Source organism: Tasmannia lanceolata, unplaced genomic scaffold, assembly GCF_043159265.1.
Source record: "Tasmannia lanceolata isolate RefF3 unplaced genomic scaffold, GAP_Taslan_0.1 ptg000018l, whole genome shotgun sequence".
Taxonomy (NCBI): domain Eukaryota; kingdom Viridiplantae; phylum Streptophyta; class Magnoliopsida; order Canellales; family Winteraceae; genus Tasmannia; species Tasmannia lanceolata.
The window spans coordinates 48,664,104-48,688,138 of NW_027518695.1; the positions used below are offsets into that span (position 1 = coordinate 48,664,104).

The 24,035-nt window shown below is 37.8% G+C and overlaps 1 protein-coding gene across 2 annotated transcripts; it reads right to left on the minus strand.

Annotated features, from left to right (window-relative positions):
• Positions 1-4,563: 4,563 nt before the first annotated feature.
• On the minus strand, positions 4,564-23,353 carry LOC143849862 (uncharacterized). 2 transcript variants are annotated; one of them, XM_077359128.1, is made up of 7 exons: positions 22,763-23,353; positions 22,135-22,182; positions 21,226-21,999; positions 8,673-8,752; positions 5,958-6,222; positions 5,549-5,831; positions 4,564-5,106 (listed from the first exon to the last, which is right to left on the minus strand). In XM_077359128.1, exons 1-6 carry the CDS (start codon positions 23,010-23,012, stop codon positions 5,563-5,565), a joined length of 1,686 nt encoding a protein of 561 aa, XP_077215243.1. In that variant the 5' UTR covers positions 23,013-23,353; the 3' UTR covers positions 4,564-5,106; positions 5,549-5,562. The 2 variants fall into 2 exon arrangements, with proteins under 2 accessions (XP_077215243.1, XP_077215244.1); XM_077359129.1 differs by lacking the exon at positions 22,135-22,182 and having other exon boundaries at positions 22,763-23,352.
• Positions 23,354-24,035: the final 682 nt, after the last annotated feature.

Genomic DNA, 24,035 nt, shown 5'->3' on the forward strand with positions numbered 1-24,035 from the left:
AGCATCACGTTCTCCCCCTCCTTTGGCAGCAGCAAAAAAAAAATTGATGGGCTAGAAAGAATTTTTTTTTACAAATCATATGAATTTTCAAAAAATGGGATTTTTTAAAAAATAAAATTGTAATGCTCATCTTTGACAAAATTTAAAGCAACTTCAAACTCCCCCTTTCTTGATTTAAATGGATAATTGTTGAGGGGTTTGTCTAAAAAATTAAGCATTTATAAATTTCCTAATATAAAGCAAAATTTATATCAGAACATTAGCAAGGTGATTTGATTGAACCATGGGCTACGATTCTTGCGTAAAATTCTTCAAGACATAATTTTCAAGTCTTTTAAGAAAAATATTCTTAAAACCTAAATCAGATTGATGTCCAATAAGATCAAGTTGAGGTTTTGGGAACCCACATCATCTTGGGTTCATTTCAATTTGTTTTACATGATGATTTCTTTTCCACCTATATAAATCTATCATCATACAAATTTTTATTTGTACAGTTAAATTTAAAATGACCTAGTTTACCACAATAATAGCATACAGTCGATGAAGTGGTGCAACTAGAATGAGAATTATTACATGAAGATGCATTTTTCAATGACTCTTAGAAATTAACTTAAAATTTTCTTCACGTGGATTACTATTTTTCAAAACTAAATTTATATTTTATTCTTTCATTATTTTAATTTCTTGAATTAAATCGTAACTTGATTTTTCATTTTATTTTTTTTTAGAAAGTTTTACTTTTTTATATTAAATCCTCACAATTTGAAGTCAACTTTTTATTCTCTTGGATCAAATTATAGTTTTTTGAAAAAATCAACTCAAGACCCCCTTTTAAATTTTTAATCTCCATTGATAAATTTGTAAGAGATTTTTTAAGTATTTTTATTTTAGAAATTTCCTTTTCTAGTTCTCCAAGTCATTCTTGAGAAACATTATACAATTCATCATCAGATAAATCATTATGATCATGCAAATTACTAATTTTATCATTTTCACTCATTCCCATGAGACAAATATGATTTTCGTCGTATAAATTTTCAAGTGTAGTCCATATGTTTTTAGCATTTCTAGAGAAAGATATTTTTTTCATATACATTTGGGGCAAAAAATAACATAAGGCAATCATTGCTCATACGAGCAATCATTGGTCACTCATTCCCATTAGATAAAACAATTTTTTGTTAGTATTACTCCAATTTTATTTGGGAATTTAAAAATTATTTTCAATTATTTGGCAAATCTCAAAATATAGAGACTCAAGAAAAATCCTCATATAGGCTTTCCAATATCCATAAATGGATCCATCAAAAAATGGAGGACTAGATGTTGAGTGCCCTTCCATGTATCCTAATGGGGTTGTCTTTTATCTTTTTAGACATAATTCTTCTATCAAGAGCCCTTGCTCTAATACCAATTGGTAGAATGTTGGCCCCAAGTAAGGCAACTCAAGAGGGAAGGTGCATTGGGTAAAAAAAACTTTTAGTTCTCTCAAAGATAATTCACAAATTAAACCAAGAAATAAGCAAATTAACAACTAAAGGAAATCAACCATGCACAAAGATAAAGAAACGAGAGATAGAAGAAAGTGCACCATTTATAGTGGTTCGGCCAAACTCGGCTTACATCCACCCTCTCAAGGAAACTCCATCCTTGAGCCTTCACTGTATCGGTCTTCTTGCAGCTGAGAAGACCAAACTATTTACAAAGCTGAAGATTGATCTAGAACCTTCCCACCAACTCGCGGAGCTTTATCCTCAAGCTCGTAACCGAGGGTTGATACGGTGCCCTCCACCAATTTACAATGAAAAATAAACAATAAAATAAATTTTTTTTATTTTTTTCAAAAGGCAACATAAAATATATATTAAAGAAAGAGCCGAGATGGTTCTTAAAGATAAAATAATTAGTGCTCACTACAATCTCTCAAAATGATATACAAATGAAATCCCAAGCCTATTCCCTCAATTGAAGGCACAAGGGTGTTAAAAACCATCTACACTGGTCAAAGATAAATCCATGAGCGTTCTTCTTGAGTTTTGGGACTAAAATACCATATTTATTAAGGTTGGAACTCCAAACTAGCCGCTATAGAGCTTCCAACAATTGGATCGGACGGTCCATGGGCGTTCGTCCAACTAGTTGTGGGAATTTTTTTATTTTTTTTAATTGACTCCTCGACGGATGTTCGCCAGGTTCCACGGACATCCGTAAATGGTTGTCCATGGATGGTTCTGATTGTTTTACACAGTTAACTTCAAAAAATCATAAATCCTTCGTTTCTTATCAGATTTCAACATTTTTACGCATTTCGAAAACCATACAGAGTCTACTTTAAGTTTAAAATGATTTCATAATAATTAGAGACTTCTCTAGTTCCATTACCCTTATTTTAGATTGGTCCTAGTGCTATTATCCACAAATACTATTGAAGGACTAGTTTATACATTCTAAGAATTGACATAAATTTTCAAATTCTTTAAGTTTTCTCTTAGTGTATGATCTTGGGATTGAGCACATCTTCATCGATCATCCCTATGTTATTGAGTCTCCCGCTTGGCTCATCTCTCCATGGCTCCAAGCTCCATGCGGAACCATGCTTCAATGGCTTGATTTCTACATATAAGGACCATTACAAAACCAACATTTGAAGCATTAATAACATAACTAATATTAAAGATCAATTTGTGTTTGGAGTCATCAAAATGTTACTTGAGAGAGTTACCTTGGCAAACCGTTGGGCAAACAGAAGAAGAGAAGATCCTTTTGCTTCTTATTTTACTTCTGAATTCATATGAAAACCTGGTGGCAACTCTATTATATAGGGAGGATTAGTGAAGTTAGAGGAAGTCATGGCATTGCTCTTATTGAATTAGATACGGAAGAAAAATGTTCTTGATAGGAGTTGAGAGAATGGGTTGATTTTTTATGGTGAAAATCAAAGAGGAAAGTCGTCTCACATGGGATTAGGAAAAGAGAGGTCATGATCTAGGGTCAAAGAATAGGGCGTGCAATGTTATCGTTATAAGGAATATGACCACATCAAGTGGGATTGACTGAAGTAAGATGACAAGTCGGCAGTGGTGCTACAAATGCGTTGGTAGCGGTAACATATGAGCAGAGAGAAATGTTGAGATACTTTCTCACAGTCTCCACAGGTAATTACACTTTCCGCATGATGAGTAGATTCTATATTCATGGTGGTATGTTGAAGTGTGCTCTAGGAAGGATTATTTTGATACGTTCTAGGAAATACGGGCGGGTTTAATTAGCGTCCTTGGGTGACAGGTCCACTTATGATGTCACGAGAATTGGGACTCTGAAGATTAAGATATTTCATGAAGTATTTCGTACTGTGCGTGGTGTGTACTATGTCCCAAAGATACGAAAGAATCTGGAATCTCTTGGCTGGTTAGACTCCAGGGGTTGCAGGTATTCAACTGCAAGTGGAGCCACACACATGATTATGTGGTTCTGATGAAAGATGAGAAGTGTGGCAACTTGTATCATTTAGTTGGAGACATGGTGACTAGTTTTCCTTAGATATCGATGGCAAGTTCTATATAAAGTAATATGCGCATTTATGGCCTCTTTCGCAGTTCATGCAAAGATCGTTTTCTAGGGAGTAGAAGACAGCAAGGATGTGACAGTTCCTGCGATGAGGACGGATCAAGATCGCTCTCCAGGGTTCACTGGGTGAGTCAATCAATTGACAGTTGCACATGCATTAGCCGCATTGATCGAGTCAGATGAAGTAAGAACTAGGATGACTTGATGGTGTGTAGCAATTACATAAGAAGACAAATGACGCTTTGCGGTGACAACAAACCGACGGCGACATCAATGGAAAATCTTCATGTCGTTGGGAAGCAAGCTAAGGTGGAGATTTTTGGCAATGTTACCTTGTCTCCCACTATTAGAAGTTTGCTAAAACAACTAAGTTCCTAGTTACTGTATTATGGTGGGAAATCAAAATCGGAAAGGCTTTTTTCTTGTGGGTGAAACGTCTTTGCAGCAGCTAGAGAGAGAGAGAGAGAGAGAGAGAGAGAGAGAGAGAGTTCTCTTGGGTTTTTTTGTGGGGTTCATCATGGGTTTTCTCATAGGGTTACTCTCATGTTCGATCTTGGTTGAGAGGGCGAGGAAATGATTGCAATTTGTGGGTTTGCAAGTTATTTCCATTTTCTCATAGCAGATCGTGCTCTCGCTTGTGGATTTAGGCATCTTGGTCGAATTACATACATCTTGGTGTTTATCTTGTGAATTGCTTTTATTTCGACTTTGCTATTTTCTATTGCACCATTAGATCAAATTTTGTCCGACTTTTTCAACAAGAATGCTCTCAGTTGGGTCCTTATTTGATGTTGATCAGATGCAGGAGTGCCTCTATCTTAATGGTCAAGGCTCTGTTCTTCAACCTTGTGGCCATAGATTCAATCCCAACTTACCTACCAAAAAAAAAACGGATGCAGGAGATGAGTTGTGGCAGCACAAAGCAGGGCTATGATACCTACTGGTAATGGCCCACTATTTAATCAACAATGAATCTAGATCAGAGAGTCATAATTCTGCTATACAACACAATGTATGCAATACATTGGATCATCAGTACATTTCTTAGTGGCTTCAGATTACAACAATACGCAAATTTCCTCGTCATATTACAGACCTCGTCAGATTACAACGGTATCAATAATTACACAGATACAAGAAGAGGTAAAATCATGAACGCTAATTGCTGGAGTGGAAAATTCACTCAACAAATTCGATGAAAATAAGTAGAGCAGGATGATCACTATGCAGAAGATACATAATTGAACATGGTATTTCTACAAACCGACAACAATAAATGATCGAAAAAGATTCAGAACCTTCGAAGGATAATGCCCACCTTCAACTGAAAACATAGCCTGAAGTCCACATCAATCACAAAGCCATGAACTTTCAATGAAACAATTTTCATCACCTGCTGGATTTTCATTTGGACAATGAAAGAATCTGCAAAGTATAATTTTCTTAGGATACAGGAAGCACCAAATTTGTGGTTTTTCTGAGCGAAGTTAGAAAAACAACCGGCCTTCAATAGGGAGATTAGAGATGCAGCTTTCCCTGTAATTTTTCAAGAGATCAAGATGACGAAATGACTAAATCCATATTAGAAAAAATATTACGCATACGACCATTCCATAATGCTAGAATATTACGGGCATGTTTGTTTTGGATCATGAACTGATTATGAGTCCAAAACTGATTATTGGAGTCAAAATTAAACGTAATTTTGTCCAATAGGGATTGAGCCCCTAGTTGAATGGTCAAGGCTTTGTTCTTCGATCCTAGAGGTCGGAGGTTCAATCCCAGCTTACTTGCCATAAAATAAAAAATAAATTTGAGTCAAATAATCAGTTTGGGGCTCACAATTGGTTCTCATTATCAAAGACAAACAGGGCCTAAGGATGAAGGTATCTACACTATGCAGTATGCACAACCTGAACAAATTAGGAATGAGAAAGGACTCCAAAGAACATGAGAAGCAGTATATACCAACACATACCTTGGGATGCCTTTTCAAAGGCGAACATAGCCCCCACCTCCTTGAAACCCCTCACTGGATATGTTTCTTTTTAGGATTGACTTTCTATTGATAGACCAGCTTCTTTTCAGTGCTCTCCGTCTTCTCGAAGCAGAGATGCGTGTATAGATTGTTGGGAAAGAAAAGCAAAGCAGTAGAAGCAGAAGCAATGCAACACAGAGTAACATAACATATTGAAATCCATTTTTTAGAGCAGGGTCTTTTTGTCCAGTCCATGGTACACCCCCAACATTCATGCCAAACACTGTGGGAGCAAAAGAAAGATCAGTTACACTCTTTGGATATCAAATCGAGATCGAGAGAGAGAGAGAGAGAGAGAGAGAGAGAGAGAGAGAGAGAGAGAGAGAGCTTATAATGAAAGAAAGCTTACCCCCAGTAATGATAGATAATGGTAGAAAGGTGATAGAAAGGAGTGAGAGATAGTAAAGCTTTCTGTTTATTTGCTCTGACTGCCAACTGTCAAGACCGGCTTGAATTGCTGTGACCCGGTTGGCTAGAAATCCCACATTTTCTTTTAGCCTCCTGAGCCGGCCAATCAGCTCCTCGAGAGAGATAATGTCTTCACTGGGAAACCAACTTTTTGTAGCGCATTTTTCTTTGACACGTGGGAAAACTTGTTCCCCATGAGCAATTACCTTAATCATAGTAACCGCAATCAGCCAAATGTGAATCCAAATAGCCAAAACATGCATGTTATCAAACTTCGATGATCTGTGAAATTGAACTACATATCTGATGCATCATCAATAAAAAAACACAAAATTGCAGAAAATTATTCTTCTGGTAATGAATATTTCGGTATTAACAGTACTCGCCCGGTTCATATAAGCTAGAAAAAAGGCAGATAACTCACAGAAATAATAACTAGTAAACTTTTAAATCTCCTGATTCCCTTCAAATTCGACCAATAGGTATATATCTATATTTATATAGATATATAGATATATAGAGAAATTATATGATGAATGGGTGTACAAACACGTAAAGGTGGTAAGATGGAAGTATCACCCTTGATATTTGATCCAACATCAGCTTCTCAAAAGTCAGCCGATGTTGGATCAAATATCAAGGATGGGATGATGAGTACATGTTTGTACGCCTGTTCATCATATAATCTCTCTCTCTCTCTCTCTCTCTCTCTCTCTCTCTCTCTCTCTCTCTCTCTCTCTCTCTCTCTCTCTCTCTCTCTCTCTCTCTCGGCACACACTGTGTGTGTGGGTGGGTGGGTTCGTGCGTGGGTGGGTGGGTAAGTGCGTAAGTGCGTGGGTGGTTGTGTGTGCAGGAATGCCAACACCACTACAACTACTAAATTTAGAGACTTTTCCTAACAAAACTCCAATCACCAGCTCACTAATCTACTGCTAAAATATGAGTACTTGTAATTTCATCTAAAATTGAGATTTTTTTTTTTTAAGGTAACGATGTGTGTGTGTTTTAAAACCTGATGTACCAGTTAATAGCAGTCGCATCCCAGGGAACAAGGTGCCCCTCTAAGCAAGCTCCCACTTACAGAAAACTGAATAAGACAGAAAACAGAAAACATAAAGAACATAACAGCACTACAGTCCAACAGTCTAAAACTTAGAATTAAACTCACGACACTGGACCCAATAAGAACCTCATAAAAAGAAACGAAAAATCATCATAAATCTTCTTACTTTAAATGGCAGGGAACTCAAACTTCCTTTGCAGACTAGAGATGGTTCCTCAGCTTATGTCATGAAGACGAGTTGCATCAGTATCCATAGACCATGGAAGTTACATTTTAATGGGAGTTTCCTTATACATATGCATGAAACTTGTATTTTCCATTACCAATAACACCCTCTCCCCAATTAGTAAGTGATATTCGCTTGCTGCTATTCATTTAAGGAACCTGAATCATATTCCGAAGTATTCACTCTTGAGCATTGGATTTCAGCTTTCAGCTAAGAAAGAAGAGATAAATTTCTCTCAAAAAAAAAAAGACTTGGAAGCTTTTAGATCTTCCACAAGACAAGCAAATTACTGAGAGCAGATGGATTTATAAAATCAAAATCAAATATAGGCGGTTTGTCTCCATGTATGTAGGAGGGTTCTTGTAATTGCATTGATGGCACGACTCGTGCCCGTGGATGTAATTCTGGTGCCTTCTAATAAAAATCCAGTAACTTCAAAAAAACATCAAATATAGGTGGCTCTATTGAGAGATAAAGTCTAGCTTTGTTGCCAAAAATAAAATGGGTGGGGGAGAGGAGTGTTCAGTCAAGGTTGCCTATTATGAAACTTTTAGCCCAGTTGAAAAAGAAACCATATTCGCACTCTTAGAAATTTTGAGTAGCCTATCAAACTGTAAATCTACATTCACTATCCTTTCAGGTGCCTTGAAGGTCTGGCTTGAATGGTTTATAAAACCCTTCAAGCCAGCTAGCAGAAGCTTTAAATATTCCTTAAGTGCTAGTGTGCTCATCTAAACTCTTCTTTTCTTGTCATTCTGTACCGTTATTAGCCCTTACTAACAGGGCTCATGTCAGTTAGATGTTTTAAATCATTCTAGTTTCAAGTGCTAGTGTACAGTTTAATGGGAGTTTTCTTATACATTTTAATAAAACTTGTATTTTCCGTTGCCAATAAAATGCCCGCAATAATGGAGAACATCTAATAGCATGGTTAAAAAATCAAGTTGTTTCATCCAAAACAAATCATTTTAAACCTACCCTGAGAAAATATACACCCAATGTTTTGAAAATGTTTTGGATTTGTTTAGGAACATTTCGGCTGGAAATTCCAAAACGAATAGGTTTGGCATAGCCTAAGTACTATCTAAAACTGAAGTTCAAATTCTTTCCTATAGGAAATCAGGGGGCAGATCAAATGGCAAACTCCAAATTGATCAATCCAAAATATGAAACTTGCCAAAAATTCTACAATTGTGAAATTTTTTTAAATAGCTTATAAAGTTTGGAAGACTACAAGAAATTCTGTACTTTTCTACTTATGTGGTTTTTTACTGATTGGTTCAGACATCTTCACACCTATTTGCTCTCCTCGTTAATAAACTCTCTATTTTCGATAGTGAAGAAACGTTAAGGCGTTCAAGAAATACCTGTAGGAGTCTCTGCAAATTCAGATTCATTTTGGGAAATCTTCTCTCATCTAGCATTTGTTTCTTCAGTGCAAAACTACCTGCTGAGTTCGGACAACAAAGCAAGAAAGCAAATTAGAGAACCATATGCAATCAGTTGTCCAAAGAAAATATCAAGTGTCCTTTTGGAGAAAAGAGACCTTCTAGAAGGAAAATCAGTGGTTTTGGGGGCAACTGATAATCCATATATAGATATTTTGTATGTGCATATTGAAAACAACTGTCCACTGATAATCGATTCTCAATGTGACGTTGCACATTGCAGTAATATTCAATCAAATTCCTATCGGCACTAGCCAGCTTGAGATTGGCATATAAGCATGCGCTACTGCAGTAAAAAAGAAAATGGAAGGAGCCAATATCTGTGGTTTGCTTCGACCTGTTGTAACATTTACACTATCTCTGTTGGGTAATAATAGTGTCACTCAGAAATTGATTTAAACTCAGTCCGGCCCAGATACCGCATTAATACATCAAGAAGCTCCTCCTATTCGTTTGAAGGTCAATGGCAGAAAGAGGAAGAAACAGGGCTAATGCAGGCCATATTGATGATGTCATTGGGACATCATCTGCACATGATGTTGATGTCAGCAGTGGGCCCACCCATGAACAGTTTGACTCCAAAACCAGGGAACCCTTTGCTAAGTGTTTTTATTTTTTATTTTTGAATTTTGGAGCTATTTGGGGAGGTTGTCTAGTGGTACGCATTTTCATGAGTTTCAGTCACTTTCTGGAAGTTTCGGAAACACTTTAATTTCTTCAACTGAGTTCTTTAATTAGTAGTTCAGTTTTATTAGGAAGGAGTATGTTAGAATGGGATTTAGTTAGGACTGGGAGAAAATCCATATATATGATATAGACCAAACTTTCAGCATTATTGGAAAAGTATTTCTATTTTTGAAGCTCTTTCACTGCCATTTTTCTTTTTGTACAGCATGAACGGGTGAAATCCCTGTTTGTTTCTCAATTTTCATCTCATTCCATAAAACATTCTTTCTGTAAATTGCCATCCAGGACTACATCAAAGTGGTAACAGAGCTACTATTAACCTTTGACCTTTGCAGGTTTGCTGGCTAGTTAAGACATGATAATGGAGACGAGAAGAAGAAAATAAAGGAAGAGAAAGGAGAAAGAAATAGCAGCGAATAGAGAATTCATGAGGTTCAATCATCCCCACAAAAATGCAAAAAACTAGTATTTCACAATGTTACAAGCATGCTACTCACAAGTTACAAAATAAGGTGGGGTCCTATCAAACATAATAAATCTAAGAAAGAAGTGTGAGGCCTATGTTGGGGCTCATTACAAACATCAACTTCTGTAAATACCCAAAACACCCCCACTTAGAAAATTTGTCTCCCCCTGTTAAGAGGGGCGTTTTTGTCTAAGAGAATAATATTGGGTTAGGGCTTCTTTAAGAAAGCCAATAAATAAGACCTTTGGGGGTTTAGGGAGTTTAATTAAACCCTAAAATGTTTTGTTCAGCCCCAAGAGAAGATTTTCGTGGGAGAGAAGAAGAAGATCGAGTTCTGGAATCCAAGAACGCGAATCAAGGTAAGACTCGTGTTCTAGAGAAGATTTGTATATGTTAAAGAGCCTTAAAATAAGGGCTTTTATAATTTAAGGGTGAAATCAGTCGTTAGATTTCGTTTAGGAGGAACTTTGGGACTGATCTCGTATTCCTTGGGGATCGCCTTGTCTCGGGATCCCTAAAGAACCCAAGATCAGATCGTTGTAACATTGGAAACCTAGGTTTTAGGACTTCAAACCTAAAAGCTTTGATTCTTTGATAATAATTGTTTGTATCGTTTCGGTGCGTGAAATTGGATTTGATGGATTCCCTTCTTCACAATGAGTCCATCGGATTTAACCTCGGGAGATTTGTAGTCCGAACAAAGAAGATATGAAGTTTTGAAGTTTTGAGAAAATCGGGTAAGAATATGGAATGCTCGTGGAAAACCCGGTCCCGAGCTTTGGACACCCGATTAAAGTATGTTCGGACGTCCGAAGGTGGTCTCGGATGCCCTATTTGGGCGCCCGAACATGCGTGAAACCGAAACCCGAGAGTTATGTTTTCCTTCGGAAGTTCTCAGAGAAGCCCGAAGGGGTGTTCAGACGTCGGAAGGTCCGATTCGGGCGTCCGAACCCGCTGGAATTTGTAAAGTTATTTTGGAATTCTGGAAGTTGAGTTTATTGTTTCGGCCTACTCCCTAGGGCCCTTAGCTGAGAAAGATGATCTGTATGGACTAGGTGATTGACACTTTGGGTGGATTTGAAAGGAAAGACATTTCTTATTGAGGTATGTAATAACTTACTACTTTGGGTGATTTGTCTATGAGACCTTGTACCATATATTGTATTTGCACTATCTAAGAAATTATCTTGGGTTTAGCATGCCTTTTTGTAACCCTATGGATCCCTACAACTTCTGCACTTGTCATTGCTTGGTTTATTTCACTATCATTGCCTTGTTCACCTTATTCATAATATAAAACTCTAAACCCTTCTGGAAATCTACGATCAGCTATGTCCTGTACCTTATGGACCCTTTGACATTATCTGTTATGAACATTTGATTAGCTATCAGTTTTGGACACTTCTGTGGAGGCTTGGGTTATTTCTGATACCCACTGTGAGGGTTATACACTGGATTTATGATACCCAGGGTGGTGGTATTACACTGGACATCTGGCCTGTCAGTGGTATAAAACGCTAGCCCTGTCGACAGGTATCTGAATTTTGAGGAACTAGTACCAACGCTAGGACTGCAACAGGGTCGGGTTTTTCAAAACCCTAGCCCAACCCTGGATCTCATTATCTCGGCCCTAACCCACCCTGACCCTAAGTCAGGGCCGAAAAACCTCAACCCATTGCCCGCCCTACAAGGCTCAGTGCGGCCCTGGCCCGCCCTGATTGGCCCTGATTGAGCTGGGCTGGCCCTGATTGACCCTAGTGCAAATACCTGTCAAGAGTGCCAAAAATAAAGCAACCACATATCATATAGAACAAAATGATCAATAAACAGAGAAAGGGAACAAAATAAGACAATTTGAATTCAAGAACATGACGGGCAACAGAGACAATTAATAATAATAATCTAAAGAAATATCAATCCAAGATAATAGAAAACATTAGCAAAAGAAACATGCACAGATGGTTCAATTCTATAATAGAAAACTTAGGGTCGGGCCTACTCGAGGTATTAACCCTAAACCCGACCCGACCCGACCTTGAGTGAGGGCCTAAAAAATGAATACTGAACCGCCCTCAAGGTTAGAAAATCCAGCCCAGACCCTGTTCGGGCTCAGGGCGGGTCAGGGCTGACAGGGCAAAACTTGCACCCCTAACCAACGCCATGGACGGTCGGTGTAAGCAAGGTTTTAAATTTCGACCGAAATCTGAAATTTCGGGTTTCGGTCAACCCTCGAAACCGAAATTGTATATACCCGAAACGTTACCATATTTCATTCAAAATTTCAATATTTCGCATTTTCCATGAAATTTCGGCCTAAATTTCAGGAATTTAAAGGAAAAATCTAGATTTTTTTAATCGTTTAATACTTCCCTAAATTTCAGCTGAAATTACCGAAATTTTGGTAATCTCGGCCGAAATTTTCTATGAATTAAAATATTATTTTATTTGATTTCATGGATTTCGCCCAAAATTTTGGAATTTCGGCCGAAAATTTCGGTTTCGGTGAGGACCGAAACGCTTATCAAAACCAAAATTTAAAACCTTGGGTGTAAGCAATAACAAGTTTTACGGACCAGGCCGATGATTCCGAAGTGGATTTGTATTCTGGACATCCTTTGGCTTTCCTTATTGTTTTGATACTATTTAGTTTCCGTTGCACCTTTGTTAGTATTTTGTTTTGATATGCACCTTTGATTATTGTTGTATCCACTATTTCTATTTGGGACTCCAGTATTCAGTTCTGATTATATTTGTTGACCTTTGTCAAGCCTTGGCATGCTTAGACCTACACTTAGAGTAGTCTGTTATTATGTACTGAGCTTTTCAGTTGACTGTGGTTTATAACATTTTTTGAATTTGATCCTCATGAGGCGAATGAGGAAGAATAGGCTTAGATTCGGAAGAGCTTTGTATTCGAGATTTAGTTAGTTATTGCCTTTATTATGAAAGTGAGTAATATTGAGAATTGTATAAGAGTACATTGTTAACCGAAAGTTTAGAAAGACAAAATGAATGAGTTAGGGCAATCTCCCCCTGACTCATATCTTTATACTAAAACATAAAGGAATGTACAAAGTCCTAAATGCCCTTAGGCAAGTTACATATTCCAACACTCCCCCTCAAGCTGGAATGTAGATATCATACATTCCTAGCTTGTTACATATATCACTCAATTTTGACTTATTTAAGGACTTTGTAAACATATCAGCTAATTGGTCCCCTGACCGAGTAACCACAGTGCAAATCTCTCTTTTCTGGATTCTTTGACGGATAAAATGACAATCCACTTCAATATGTTTGGTGCGCTAATGGAAGACTGGATTGTTGGCAATGTATATTGCATCTTTGTTGTCACAATAAAGCTGCGAAGGAGAAAATGAAATGAAGCCAATTTGAGAAAGAAGTGAACGTAGCCAAATAAGTTCCGTGCTTGTCTATGCCATTGCCCTGTATTCAGCCTCTGCACTGGACTTAGCTATAACATCCTGCTTCTTACTCTTCCATGAAACAAGATTCCACCTACAAATGTACAATACCCAGTGGTGGACCGTCTATCTGCTGGGGATCCAGCCCAATCTGCATCAGAGAAGCCTTCAACTTTCATATGGCCATGTCTTTTGAACATCAATCCCTTCCCCGGAGCCCCTTTCAAATACTTGAGAATCTGTGTCACCGCAGCCCAGTGAGAAGTACGTGGAGAGCTCATATACTGACTGACAACTCCAACAGCAAATGAAATATCTGGCCGAGTAACCGTGAGATATATAAGTTTACCGACAAGCCTGCGATACCTGTCAGGATCCTCCAACAACTCTCCTTCTTCTGGAACGAGTTTCACATTAGGATCCATGGGTGCAGAAGCTAGTTTAACTCCAAGATTGCCTGTTTCTTTTAGCAAGTCCAAGACATACTTTCTCTGTGATAGGAACAAATCTCTAGAAGAACGAGCAACCTCTATCCCTAAGAAATACCTGAGCTGACCCAAATCCTTAATAGAGAATTCCTTTTGCAAGAAGGTTTTCAAACGCTGTATACCTTGTGAATTGCTCCCTGTAATGATTATGTCATCCACATAAACTATCAACAAAATACACCCAGCTGAAGAGTGATAACTGAAGACTGAGTGATCCACTGCGCATTGTTTCATGCCAAAGCGCATGACTGCCTCACTGAATCTCCCAAACCACGCACGCAGAGATTGTTTGAAGCCATAGAGTGACTTGTGTAGGCGACACACGTAGGAGGAAGTCTCCCCCTGAGCAACAAACCCTGGTAGTTGCTCCATATACACCTCCTCAGTCAGGTCGTCATGGAGGAAGGCATTCTTCACATCCAGCTGATGAAGGGGCCAACTATGATTAACAGCAAGAGACAGGAGCACACGGACAGAGGGAATTTTCGCAACTGAACTTAAGGTCTCAGTGTAGTCAACACCAAAAGTCTGAGTGTATCCTTTCGCGACTAACCGTGCTTTTAAGCGCTCGACAGTACCATCAGGGAGGTATTTGATACAGAAAACCCACCGACAACCAACAGGACGGGCACCAGCGGGTAGGGAAACCAGATCCCATGTATCATTACTATGAAGAGCGCCCATTTCTAGGTTCACCAAATAAGGTGTCGGACGAACACCAGGAGCCACTCCTGTGGAAGGATTGTCAAGCACCTCCTCCATAACAACAAGCAAGAAAGAAACAGACAATCCAAACCAAAAAGAATAACAGAAGATAACAGAATAGGTGGGCAAACTAGGATACGCCAAGAAAGTTAGACGCGGCTCCAAGAATGACGGGCATCGACGAAGCTTGACAAGAGGGAAGCCATGGGGCACAAAGGGGAGCCGCAAAGACAAACAAGAATCAAAGTAGGATAGGAGATGAAGATCTAACACATAATAACAGGGAAAAAAGAGTGGTGGGGTTTACCAAGGGATGAAAGGAAGAGGAGGAAAAATTATGTGGGTTGAAAAACTTGGGGTAAGGGGCTTACCAACAAACATAGGAATTGGGGGTTTCACGGAAAATTTGGGGGGGGGTGCAAATCCTCGATCCTGGAAAATTTTGGGGGTGGGGGTGCAAATCCTCGTTCTTGGGAAAAAATTTCGCTGTCGATAGAACATATTTTTCAGGAAAAAGTTGGGGGGTGCAAATCCTCGTTCCCGACCAATAGGCACGACTTGCTGCAAGGGGGTAGAGGACTAGGGGTTATGCGGAGGGAAGGAGAAGATGGTGGGAGAGGGAGGCTCTGGTACCTTGGACTCAGAGGAAACGACTCCTTCTCAAGAGGAAAAGACAGCATGCCGGTGTGCCTCGGATGAAACTTGGCCCAGAGTTGGGTTTAGGGTTTCACGGCGAAAGGGGAGGGGGGTGGCGGAGAAGATGGAGGCTGATAAAGAACCCTAGGGATCAGAAAACCCTACGGCTCTGATACCATGTTAACCGAAAGTTTAGAGAGACAAAATGAATGAGTTAGGATAATCTCCCCCTGACTCATATCTTTATACTAAAACATAAAAGAATGTACAAAGTCCTAAATGCCCTTAGGCAAGTTACATATTCCAACATACATTATAATCATGTTATTTTGATTCAGGGGAGAGTTGAGGTTCGATTTGATTATGTTAGATTTTTAGATTATTTGACACTTTGATATTTTAGCTATGGAATGCCAAGAATGGTTCTATTATTACTCTGTAGCATTGTATGCTTGTAGAGCTTGCTTTGCAAGTATACGGCGCTGTCACGTCCTACACCGAGGGTACGGTTTGGGGCGTGATAACTTCAACAGTCCCCCTCAAGCCTAGTTTGGAACACTTGGGGGAGAACTGACCACAAGTAAGAGCTTTGGTGAAAATATCACTCAACTGATTTTTAAACTTCATGCATAGAGTGCATATCATGTTGGTCATAATTGCATCTCTAGAAAAGTGACAATCCATTTCAATATGTTTAGTCCTCTCATGGAAAACTGGATTACTAGAAATATAGGTAATTGCTTGGTTAACACATAATATAGCTAAGGGTTTCTCTACTGTAAATCCAAACTCTTGCATCAGTCTTCAACCACGTCGGCTCACAACCATGTACTCAGCTTCGGCACTATATCCAATGTTTTAAATTTCTATTTCGGTTTCAGTGTTGGTCAGCATGGAAACACAAAAACATCGGCTTCGATTGGAAATTTCGGTGGAAATCTTGTAAAACCACAAAAGCGTATGGAAACATATGCAAATGATAAAATTATAAGTTAAAACTTCGGAAAATGATAGAATAAGCACAAAAGCATACTTAAAAACCATCACATAAGCAAGAAACCCATCTATAATGGCTTAACCACATCGAACTCCTAGTGATATGCGTTTCGCACATGCGAGGAATGGTAAAGTCAATAAAGTACAACGTAATAAAATATAAGAAAGTACAATGACCAGTCATCCCCTCAAGGGACCCCAACTTTATGTCAGTAGCACATAGGCTTATGAGGTGCTATTGGTCACATGCCGATATGCATGGTCTTAAATTTCGGCCGAAATGAAACAAAATGGTAGAAATATTTTGGTTTCGGCCACGGCCGAAACGAAATTTACATGAAGTCGTTTCTTTACAAGATTTCAGCGAAGTTCACCAAAATTTCGCAGAAATTTCATTTCTAGCCATTTTTGTACAAAATTTCCATCAGAATTTTAAAAATGTCCACCAAAGTTTATAAGATTTCCACCAAAATAGCTGAAATTTCCATCGAAATCATAATAATTTACACCAAAATTTTAGACATTTCAATCAAAATTTAAAAGAAAAATGAAATCATTAGCATTTTTTTTACATGATTTCAGCCGAAACCGAGATATTTTGGCTTCAGTGGTAGCCAAAACCGACACCGAAACCGATTTTTAAAACTTTGCCGATTTGTCAACCTATACATAAGATACGATTACTTTGTTGTCCAATCAAATGATGCTACGTACCACGTACCATTATCTTCATTAATGAAATGAAATGAAATACAAAGTAAAATGACTTACAAAAAAAAAATAGGGAGATGATTTTTTCAGGCCCTGTAGGATTATGTGCCCTCCTTTTAACGTGATTTGACATCAGAAAGCATTAAAGTCTGCCACAATTCATTTTACAAGAGGGGCGGATAATCCTACAGGGGGTGAAAAAATCATCTCCTAAAAATATTTCCACATTCTATGGTTAGTTAGACTCATTATTGGCATGATGCATCGGTTTTGAAATTTGAAATTCTCGTGACTTCACATTGAAATGAAAAGTGGACCCACCCTCGATTTAGATAGGATGAGCCCACAAAGCATGTTGACAAAGATAAAAAAAATTAAATAGTTTTCTATCATTGAAATTAATATTGGAACTTCTTTTTGCACCATCTACATCAAATGCCAATTTATCTATAAATGTAGCATATGAAAGGTTGAAAAATCAAACTTTTATTAAAAATTCCTAATTTTTTAGAATTTTCCTCAAAAAGTTCCAAACTTTTTAGGGTTTTTCAGGACAAGGATTTCTAAGAAAAAAAATTACATGAAGCAAGAAAAAACATGTTTCTTTGATTTGCAGTTTTTTTTCAATTTAGAGTAGATTAGGGCCGATTTCTTTTTTCTTTTTTTGGAGAAAAAACAGTTTTATACGCTATAAATCGGAACACCTTTTCATTATTTGTCGTTTTGACCATTTTGGTCAAATTTCGGTAAGTTCAATAAACTGACTCAACTCCCACAACAAAGGGGTTATCTAGCCAAATAACAGTCAACTATATGAGTTTCCTAACCATTTGTCTATACTCCTTATCCTCAAAATCATCACTATCTTTGGTTTCAAAAAAAAAAGCATCACTAACTTTGGTTTCAAAAAAAAAAAGCATCACTATCTTTAAGGCTTTAACATACAAGCTATCATCAGTTTGATACTTGATTGAAAACGTCCACTAAAAAGCAACAACCTTTATCCCCTTAGGTAGTGAAGTCAACTTCAAAATATGAAGAGAGTACAATGCATCCATCTCTTCTTCTATAGCCTTCTTACATGAAAGATGTGACAGAGCATAATGATATGTTATAAACAAAAGAGATAAGTCAAACTAGTGACTCAATGCACTCGAATGATTAAAAACGCTTGCCTTACTGGGCAACAATAGGAAAATCTAACTCCAAAAGAACAAAATGGGAAGTAGATTCGCCTACATAAGTATGCAGCAGGATAGAGGGCTAAACTGCGGGGTTTTGTACCTTACTGGTGTATTCTTTTGCGTATACACTCTAAGAGGCTTGTCAACAGTAATAGAAGAAACAGAAGAGAGTCATCAATAGTAATTGGTAGTTGAACAAGATATGAAAATACAGATGAGAGAATTTATCTAAACCTGGACTCTTAACACTTGAGCAACACAAACACATTCAAAGATACCGAGGAACATAAAACAATGAGGTAAGAAAAAGAAAGCGACAAGGAATCCTGCCATTCAAGATAGAGGAAGGTATGCGATTAATAAGAAAGCATCCAGTTAGCACATCATTCCCCTAATAACATTTTGGAACACCCATATGAAACATTATAGGGCGAGAAATTTCCAACAAATGTCTACTTTTCGTTTCAGACACTAAAGAAGAACATATATCTGTAGTGGAAGCAACCTATTGATGATGTTAGCCTATTTTCAGATAGTTGGTAGCACATACTAGTGAAAAATCATTCGTAAGGGTCTGTTTGGATGCACCTAATATTAGAATAGAAGAAAAGGAATATAGACTCCAAATTCGTTACTATCCTTTTTCTCCTGATTTGAGAGGAAATTCCAACAGTGCAAATTGCAAAACAGTTTGCATTTGGAAACTTTTGAAGTGACAAGGACTGACATGTGAATAGTAAATGGAACCTAAACAATGCTATTAATGGAATATATGTCCTTTTACTTTGATTTTCCTACCTTTTGGTGCATCCAAGCAAACCATAAAGGAAAATGCTAAGGAATTCAAATATGCGTGCTCCTTCCTAAAAGACACATTTGGCCCCACTTCTGCCTTGCTTACGTGATAATATCCAGTGATCTGAATGAAAACTATAAGCATGGCGAAATGCCATTGATGACATCTTGACCGGGTGATGGTATAGGGTTCTGCCAAGAAGAACTAAGCCATTGATTTTTGTAGTCCTAATTCTTACACATGGGATGTCAGTTCAGAATGGGAGCTAGACCATGCAGGTTTAGGTGAGATCTCTTGGAATCATAATTTTAATTTTGGGATCCCTAATAAAATATTGAAAACTGGGAGTCAGAAAACGTTAAGAAATCAGCTCGTGTCTGTAACCAATTCGAGAAGACTAAGGAGACTTAAACATTCCTTGGAAAGGTTTGCTTCTTGTAGGAAAACTAAAAATTATCACTTTGTCATATCTATTTCTAAATGAAACAGCTTGCGTGCATGAAGCAACCAGTAAAAAAAGTGCCACCATAAAAAATTTCGGTCTGAGGCCTTCTAATGATATAACAATGTCATCGGATGCAAATGGGTCTATAAATTAGAGGAAAGTGAACATGTGGAAAGTACAAAGGTAGACAAGTAATGAATGAGTTCAATCAAGTCCAACAATTAAACCATGGTGCAATTTTCGGGAATGGCTGGAACTACTCTTGACATCCTGAATGAAAGGCCTCCATAATAACCAGTGCATTGTTTGGAAAACCAAGCATGCATAGGTATATTTTGATTTTCGACACTGTAGTGCCCCATTGCTGTTGACCTTCTGATGCAATGGGTAGAAAAGGAGAAAATGTATTACTTGTTTTGGATGCTACTTTTGTGGGCGGCTGTGATCACAATCACTTTCACCTCTCATTTACTTGATAACAACGCGGCCAAGCATCTAAAAGACACTAGATCAACTCACTTTAATAAGCATATTTTTCAGAAAGACTAAATGACAATAAACTAAATAAAAGAAAACACACATTGTGTGCCCATGCATAGTTACGGCATGCAGTTCCTCAAAACTTTCTCAATGGCTCAAATAACTGATCACTACTTTCTTGAAGTGCCAACCATGCCCATTGTAGGTATCAACATGGGACCTGAAAGAAATCATACATAAAACTAGAAAACAAAACAAACCCAATCTTTTAAGGATAGACTCCACGTACTTTAGACCATAGTTACCCAAATCTTGGTTAAATTCGCCCTAAATAGCTCATTGTTCAATATGTGTGCAGATAAAATATAGATGAGATGCCAAAATTTGAGGACTGGTTTTGTTTCATGTTTTGCGATGAGGTGATGCTAATAACGTAGCTATAGTTTGAAGTCAAGAACCTAGAGTTCCTATGTTTACTAAATAAGAAAATAACTAATAACACCAACTAAACTAACATTCATAACCAAAACAAAATTTTAATACTTCAATGGATGTGTATCCTACAGTGGTACATATTAAAAGTAGGGTCAAGATCTACGCTTGAATTGATTAAAGAAAATAAAAATCCCTCATAACATACCCCAACTTGTAACAGTTAGTTTTTCTTCCTATACAAGTTTCAAAGAACAATTTGAAGACTCGGAAAGAAAAAATAAATCAACATTCAAGTTTTTTGCATCTACTGTCTGCTGTTTGCAGCTGAAGAAAAACGATGCATGAATACCAAAAGAATAAAAAGTATCTACCCAAAAGTAATGAGACATAGAGAGAGTGAAGAAAACATATGTTTTTTTCTTCCTTTATTAAGGTTTATTTATATAAAATTGTCATTTTTTTAAGGAATAGAATAGCAATTTTTTGAAAAAAAAAAAATCATAGACTGGACCTGATATCCTAACAAGTTCATTATCTATTTTCTGGTACACACACATCCCAACCTGGACCTTTGCTCAATATAGACTACATGCAAGCTCAAAACTACAAAGTTTACAACTTCATGGTCGTTAAAGTTACAGATAGGGATACTAACTACGCAAGAAAAGAGTGTAGGTAAACATCACTTGTTTTCCGCGGTGCATCCTCAGTTTGATATTTCAAAATTCTAAACAACAATGATAAATGGAAAAGCACATCAATTGCAAAAATCATCAAATTTCCTTTTAGCGGATAATTTCAGCTAATTCATGCGTAGTCGTCAGATGGTCTACAGGATGAGCTACAATGCTACATTAAAAAATTGATAAGTAAAGAAAAAAGAGATGAACAACAATAATCAGAAAAGTGAGAAATAATAAAAATCCATATAGGGGAAGAATGTCAGGATGCATCGTAAAGTTGGCATTTTTTCCCAATTGGGCATGCTGCTTAAAGTTGTTAAGAAGATGGTAATTACCTTTATCTACTTCAAGCTCGACTGAGTCCAATTCAAGCTCAAGCTTGGTCACTATATCCTGAAGTTGATCCATGTGTGTGTCAACAATGTGAATGAGAAGATTTGATATGGTTTTGGGCACCGGATTATCAGCCTCCTCAGAATGATTCATCGTCAACAAGAACTCAAGAACATGCTCCCCAATCGCAATTGCACTGGATCCATCCTTGTCATCATCTTTAAAAATATTGGGACCTTCAACACTAGGAATCTCTGAAAGAAGAGATTGACCAGTTGGTGAGAAACCCAATCTAGGAACACGACCCAAAGACACGGTAATCACCGATTTCTCGGTAACTCTAGCTGCAAGCCTGACAGTGAACTTGCTAGCAGAGGGTCCTGGTGAATTTACCCGAAAAATAAGCGCTCCATCAACAAATCCACAGAACGGTCCATTGCTAACTAAAGAGAGAATGTCTTGGAGCTTCAGAGGTGGGGAAAGAACGTCAATAAGGTATTGAGCGGATAAAGCAAGCTTCTGATTTCCTTTGGGAAGTTCTACATGATACCAACAGAATTCTGTCCCTTTCCCTTCTGTGAGATCCCAATCCTTGGTAAAATAATTCCCCAATCCATCAAACATATAAGCTTTCTGTCTTACAGCGCCAGGGAAATGGGTTCGACAGCGACGAGTTTCTTTGATAGGAGTAACGGGGGAGGGCTCTCTTTCCAAATCCTCTGCCTCTGCTTCATTCTCAGCCTCTGCATTGCTTTCCTGAGGACTGAGTTCCATAACTGTACAATAATTCAAGAAATGTGACGCTTAATCTATGTGTTGTGAAAAACCCCAAAATAGAAAACTGTGATTTCAATGGCAAAGCAAAACGAAAGAACCAAAACACAAGCAAAAGCATAAAGACAAAGATTTACGTGGTTCGGCAAAGCCTATATCCATGGCAGAGGCGACGAGAAAATCCACTATAGAAACATGAGATTACAAGAGAAGATTAGTCTCTCTAACCAAAATCCTAAGAAACCCTAGTATACCCTTTTTATCCTTTTGAGCTCTCAACCCTCTTCTTAGACAAGAATATGAAAATAAGCCCTAAAACCCCTTCATACAAAGAGGGCCAAAACTTACTCAAATCAGGCCGAAATCACTTAAAATGAGCCGCATTCGGGTCGCACACAATATTTCGAATTGGGTTTAATTCAAGACACCCAACTCAATAATATGTTTTACTATTTATTGGTGAGCTGAGTTCTTAATCAATATCTCTCTGTGTGAACAATCAATCCCAAAGATTGGCAGAAAGAACAAGAATTTAATGCCAGACGAAATCAACAACAGCTCAAAATCTCTCAAAAGAAGAATTTCCAGAACAATTAAACCCAAATCTAGAAATAAAAACCCTTAGCAGATTCAACCAACTGAACTGCAAAATCAATCTTTCCGATCCACACAAACCCAAAACCCAAAACCCATAAATGATTAAACCTTTCATTGAACAGAAATAAAACCACACAACCCACCTCAGCAATCCAATCAGGATCTTACCTCGTTGTAACCAAAGAAAAATCAGCACCTCGTCTCTGAAAATCAAGAACCCGATCGAGAAACAGAAAAAGAAACACAGCCACGAAGATTTAACCCACAGATTGGAAGACAAAACAAAAATAAGAACAGGTAAAAACGCTGACCAAGCAGTAATATAAAAAGATTTATATTTAGCCCTATCTCGACAGGTCCTCTCCTGCAGTTTCCTCGTTACTTCCAATGAACTGATTTTTCTTGAATCCAAAATCATACAAAAATAAAAAAACTGTTTTTAAATGTTTAAAATTTTTGTATCTAACGTGCCAACGACATTACAAAGCATGACTCTTTCTTCTAAGAGAAGAAAAAACAAATTAAACTCAAAATACTCGAATATAGGATTTGGGAAAGTAGAAAATCGAAATCTATTCGTTTTTCAGTTTGAATTTTTCAATTTTCAATTTTTCATTTTTTCCGTAAACATTCTTCTCCACTTTTTAGAAGCAAAGGAACAGGTAGAAGACGACAATTACAACCAAGTCGCATTTACAAAGGGAGGGCGCTGATAAATTCGCCCCGTGGGAGAACTTATGCACCCACATTTCCAATGGATTTCTAAAATCCTTTTAAACATTTCCAATGTTTCTTCTCCATTGGATCAAATCCGCAAGTGCTTAAAGATAAAATGCGAGACCCTCATTCATAAGAATGTACTCGGGTCATTCGAGTTATGAGTGGGATCATTGCAGAGGATCGACGGTCGATCCTGCAGAACCCAATGATGGGCTCCACTGCGATCTCGCTCGATAGTTGTAGCTACAATCACATTGAGTCGGTAACCTCCATTGAGATGTAACCCTGAAGATGACTTTGAAATTATCTTACACCTAACGTAAGTGCAAGTCCCTTCTCCGATCTACATCTACTACGTTGAGTCCTACGCGGGGTAGACACCTCTTAACCCCTCGGCCTACTCATGGTATACCATTCCGTCCAGCGGTGTAAGCCTCGCAAATGCATTTGCAAAACTATAAAAACTTCTTAATACTTCAAAACCTTTTTGATAATTCTTTTATCAAATCCATCTGGCCAGGTATTTTAATAGGCCTACCGCTTTGACTGAAATTATAAATGTCTTCCTTAGAGTTTAGGGCAGGGGAATCCCTATTGACCTCAAGGGTTTGTCTTAGGATCCAATACTATCCGAATGTGGCTCTAAACAAGAACCACTATAAGATAGACCAAAATCCTAGAACGGGGCCACAGACCAATATGACCGCTTAGGTCAAAGAAC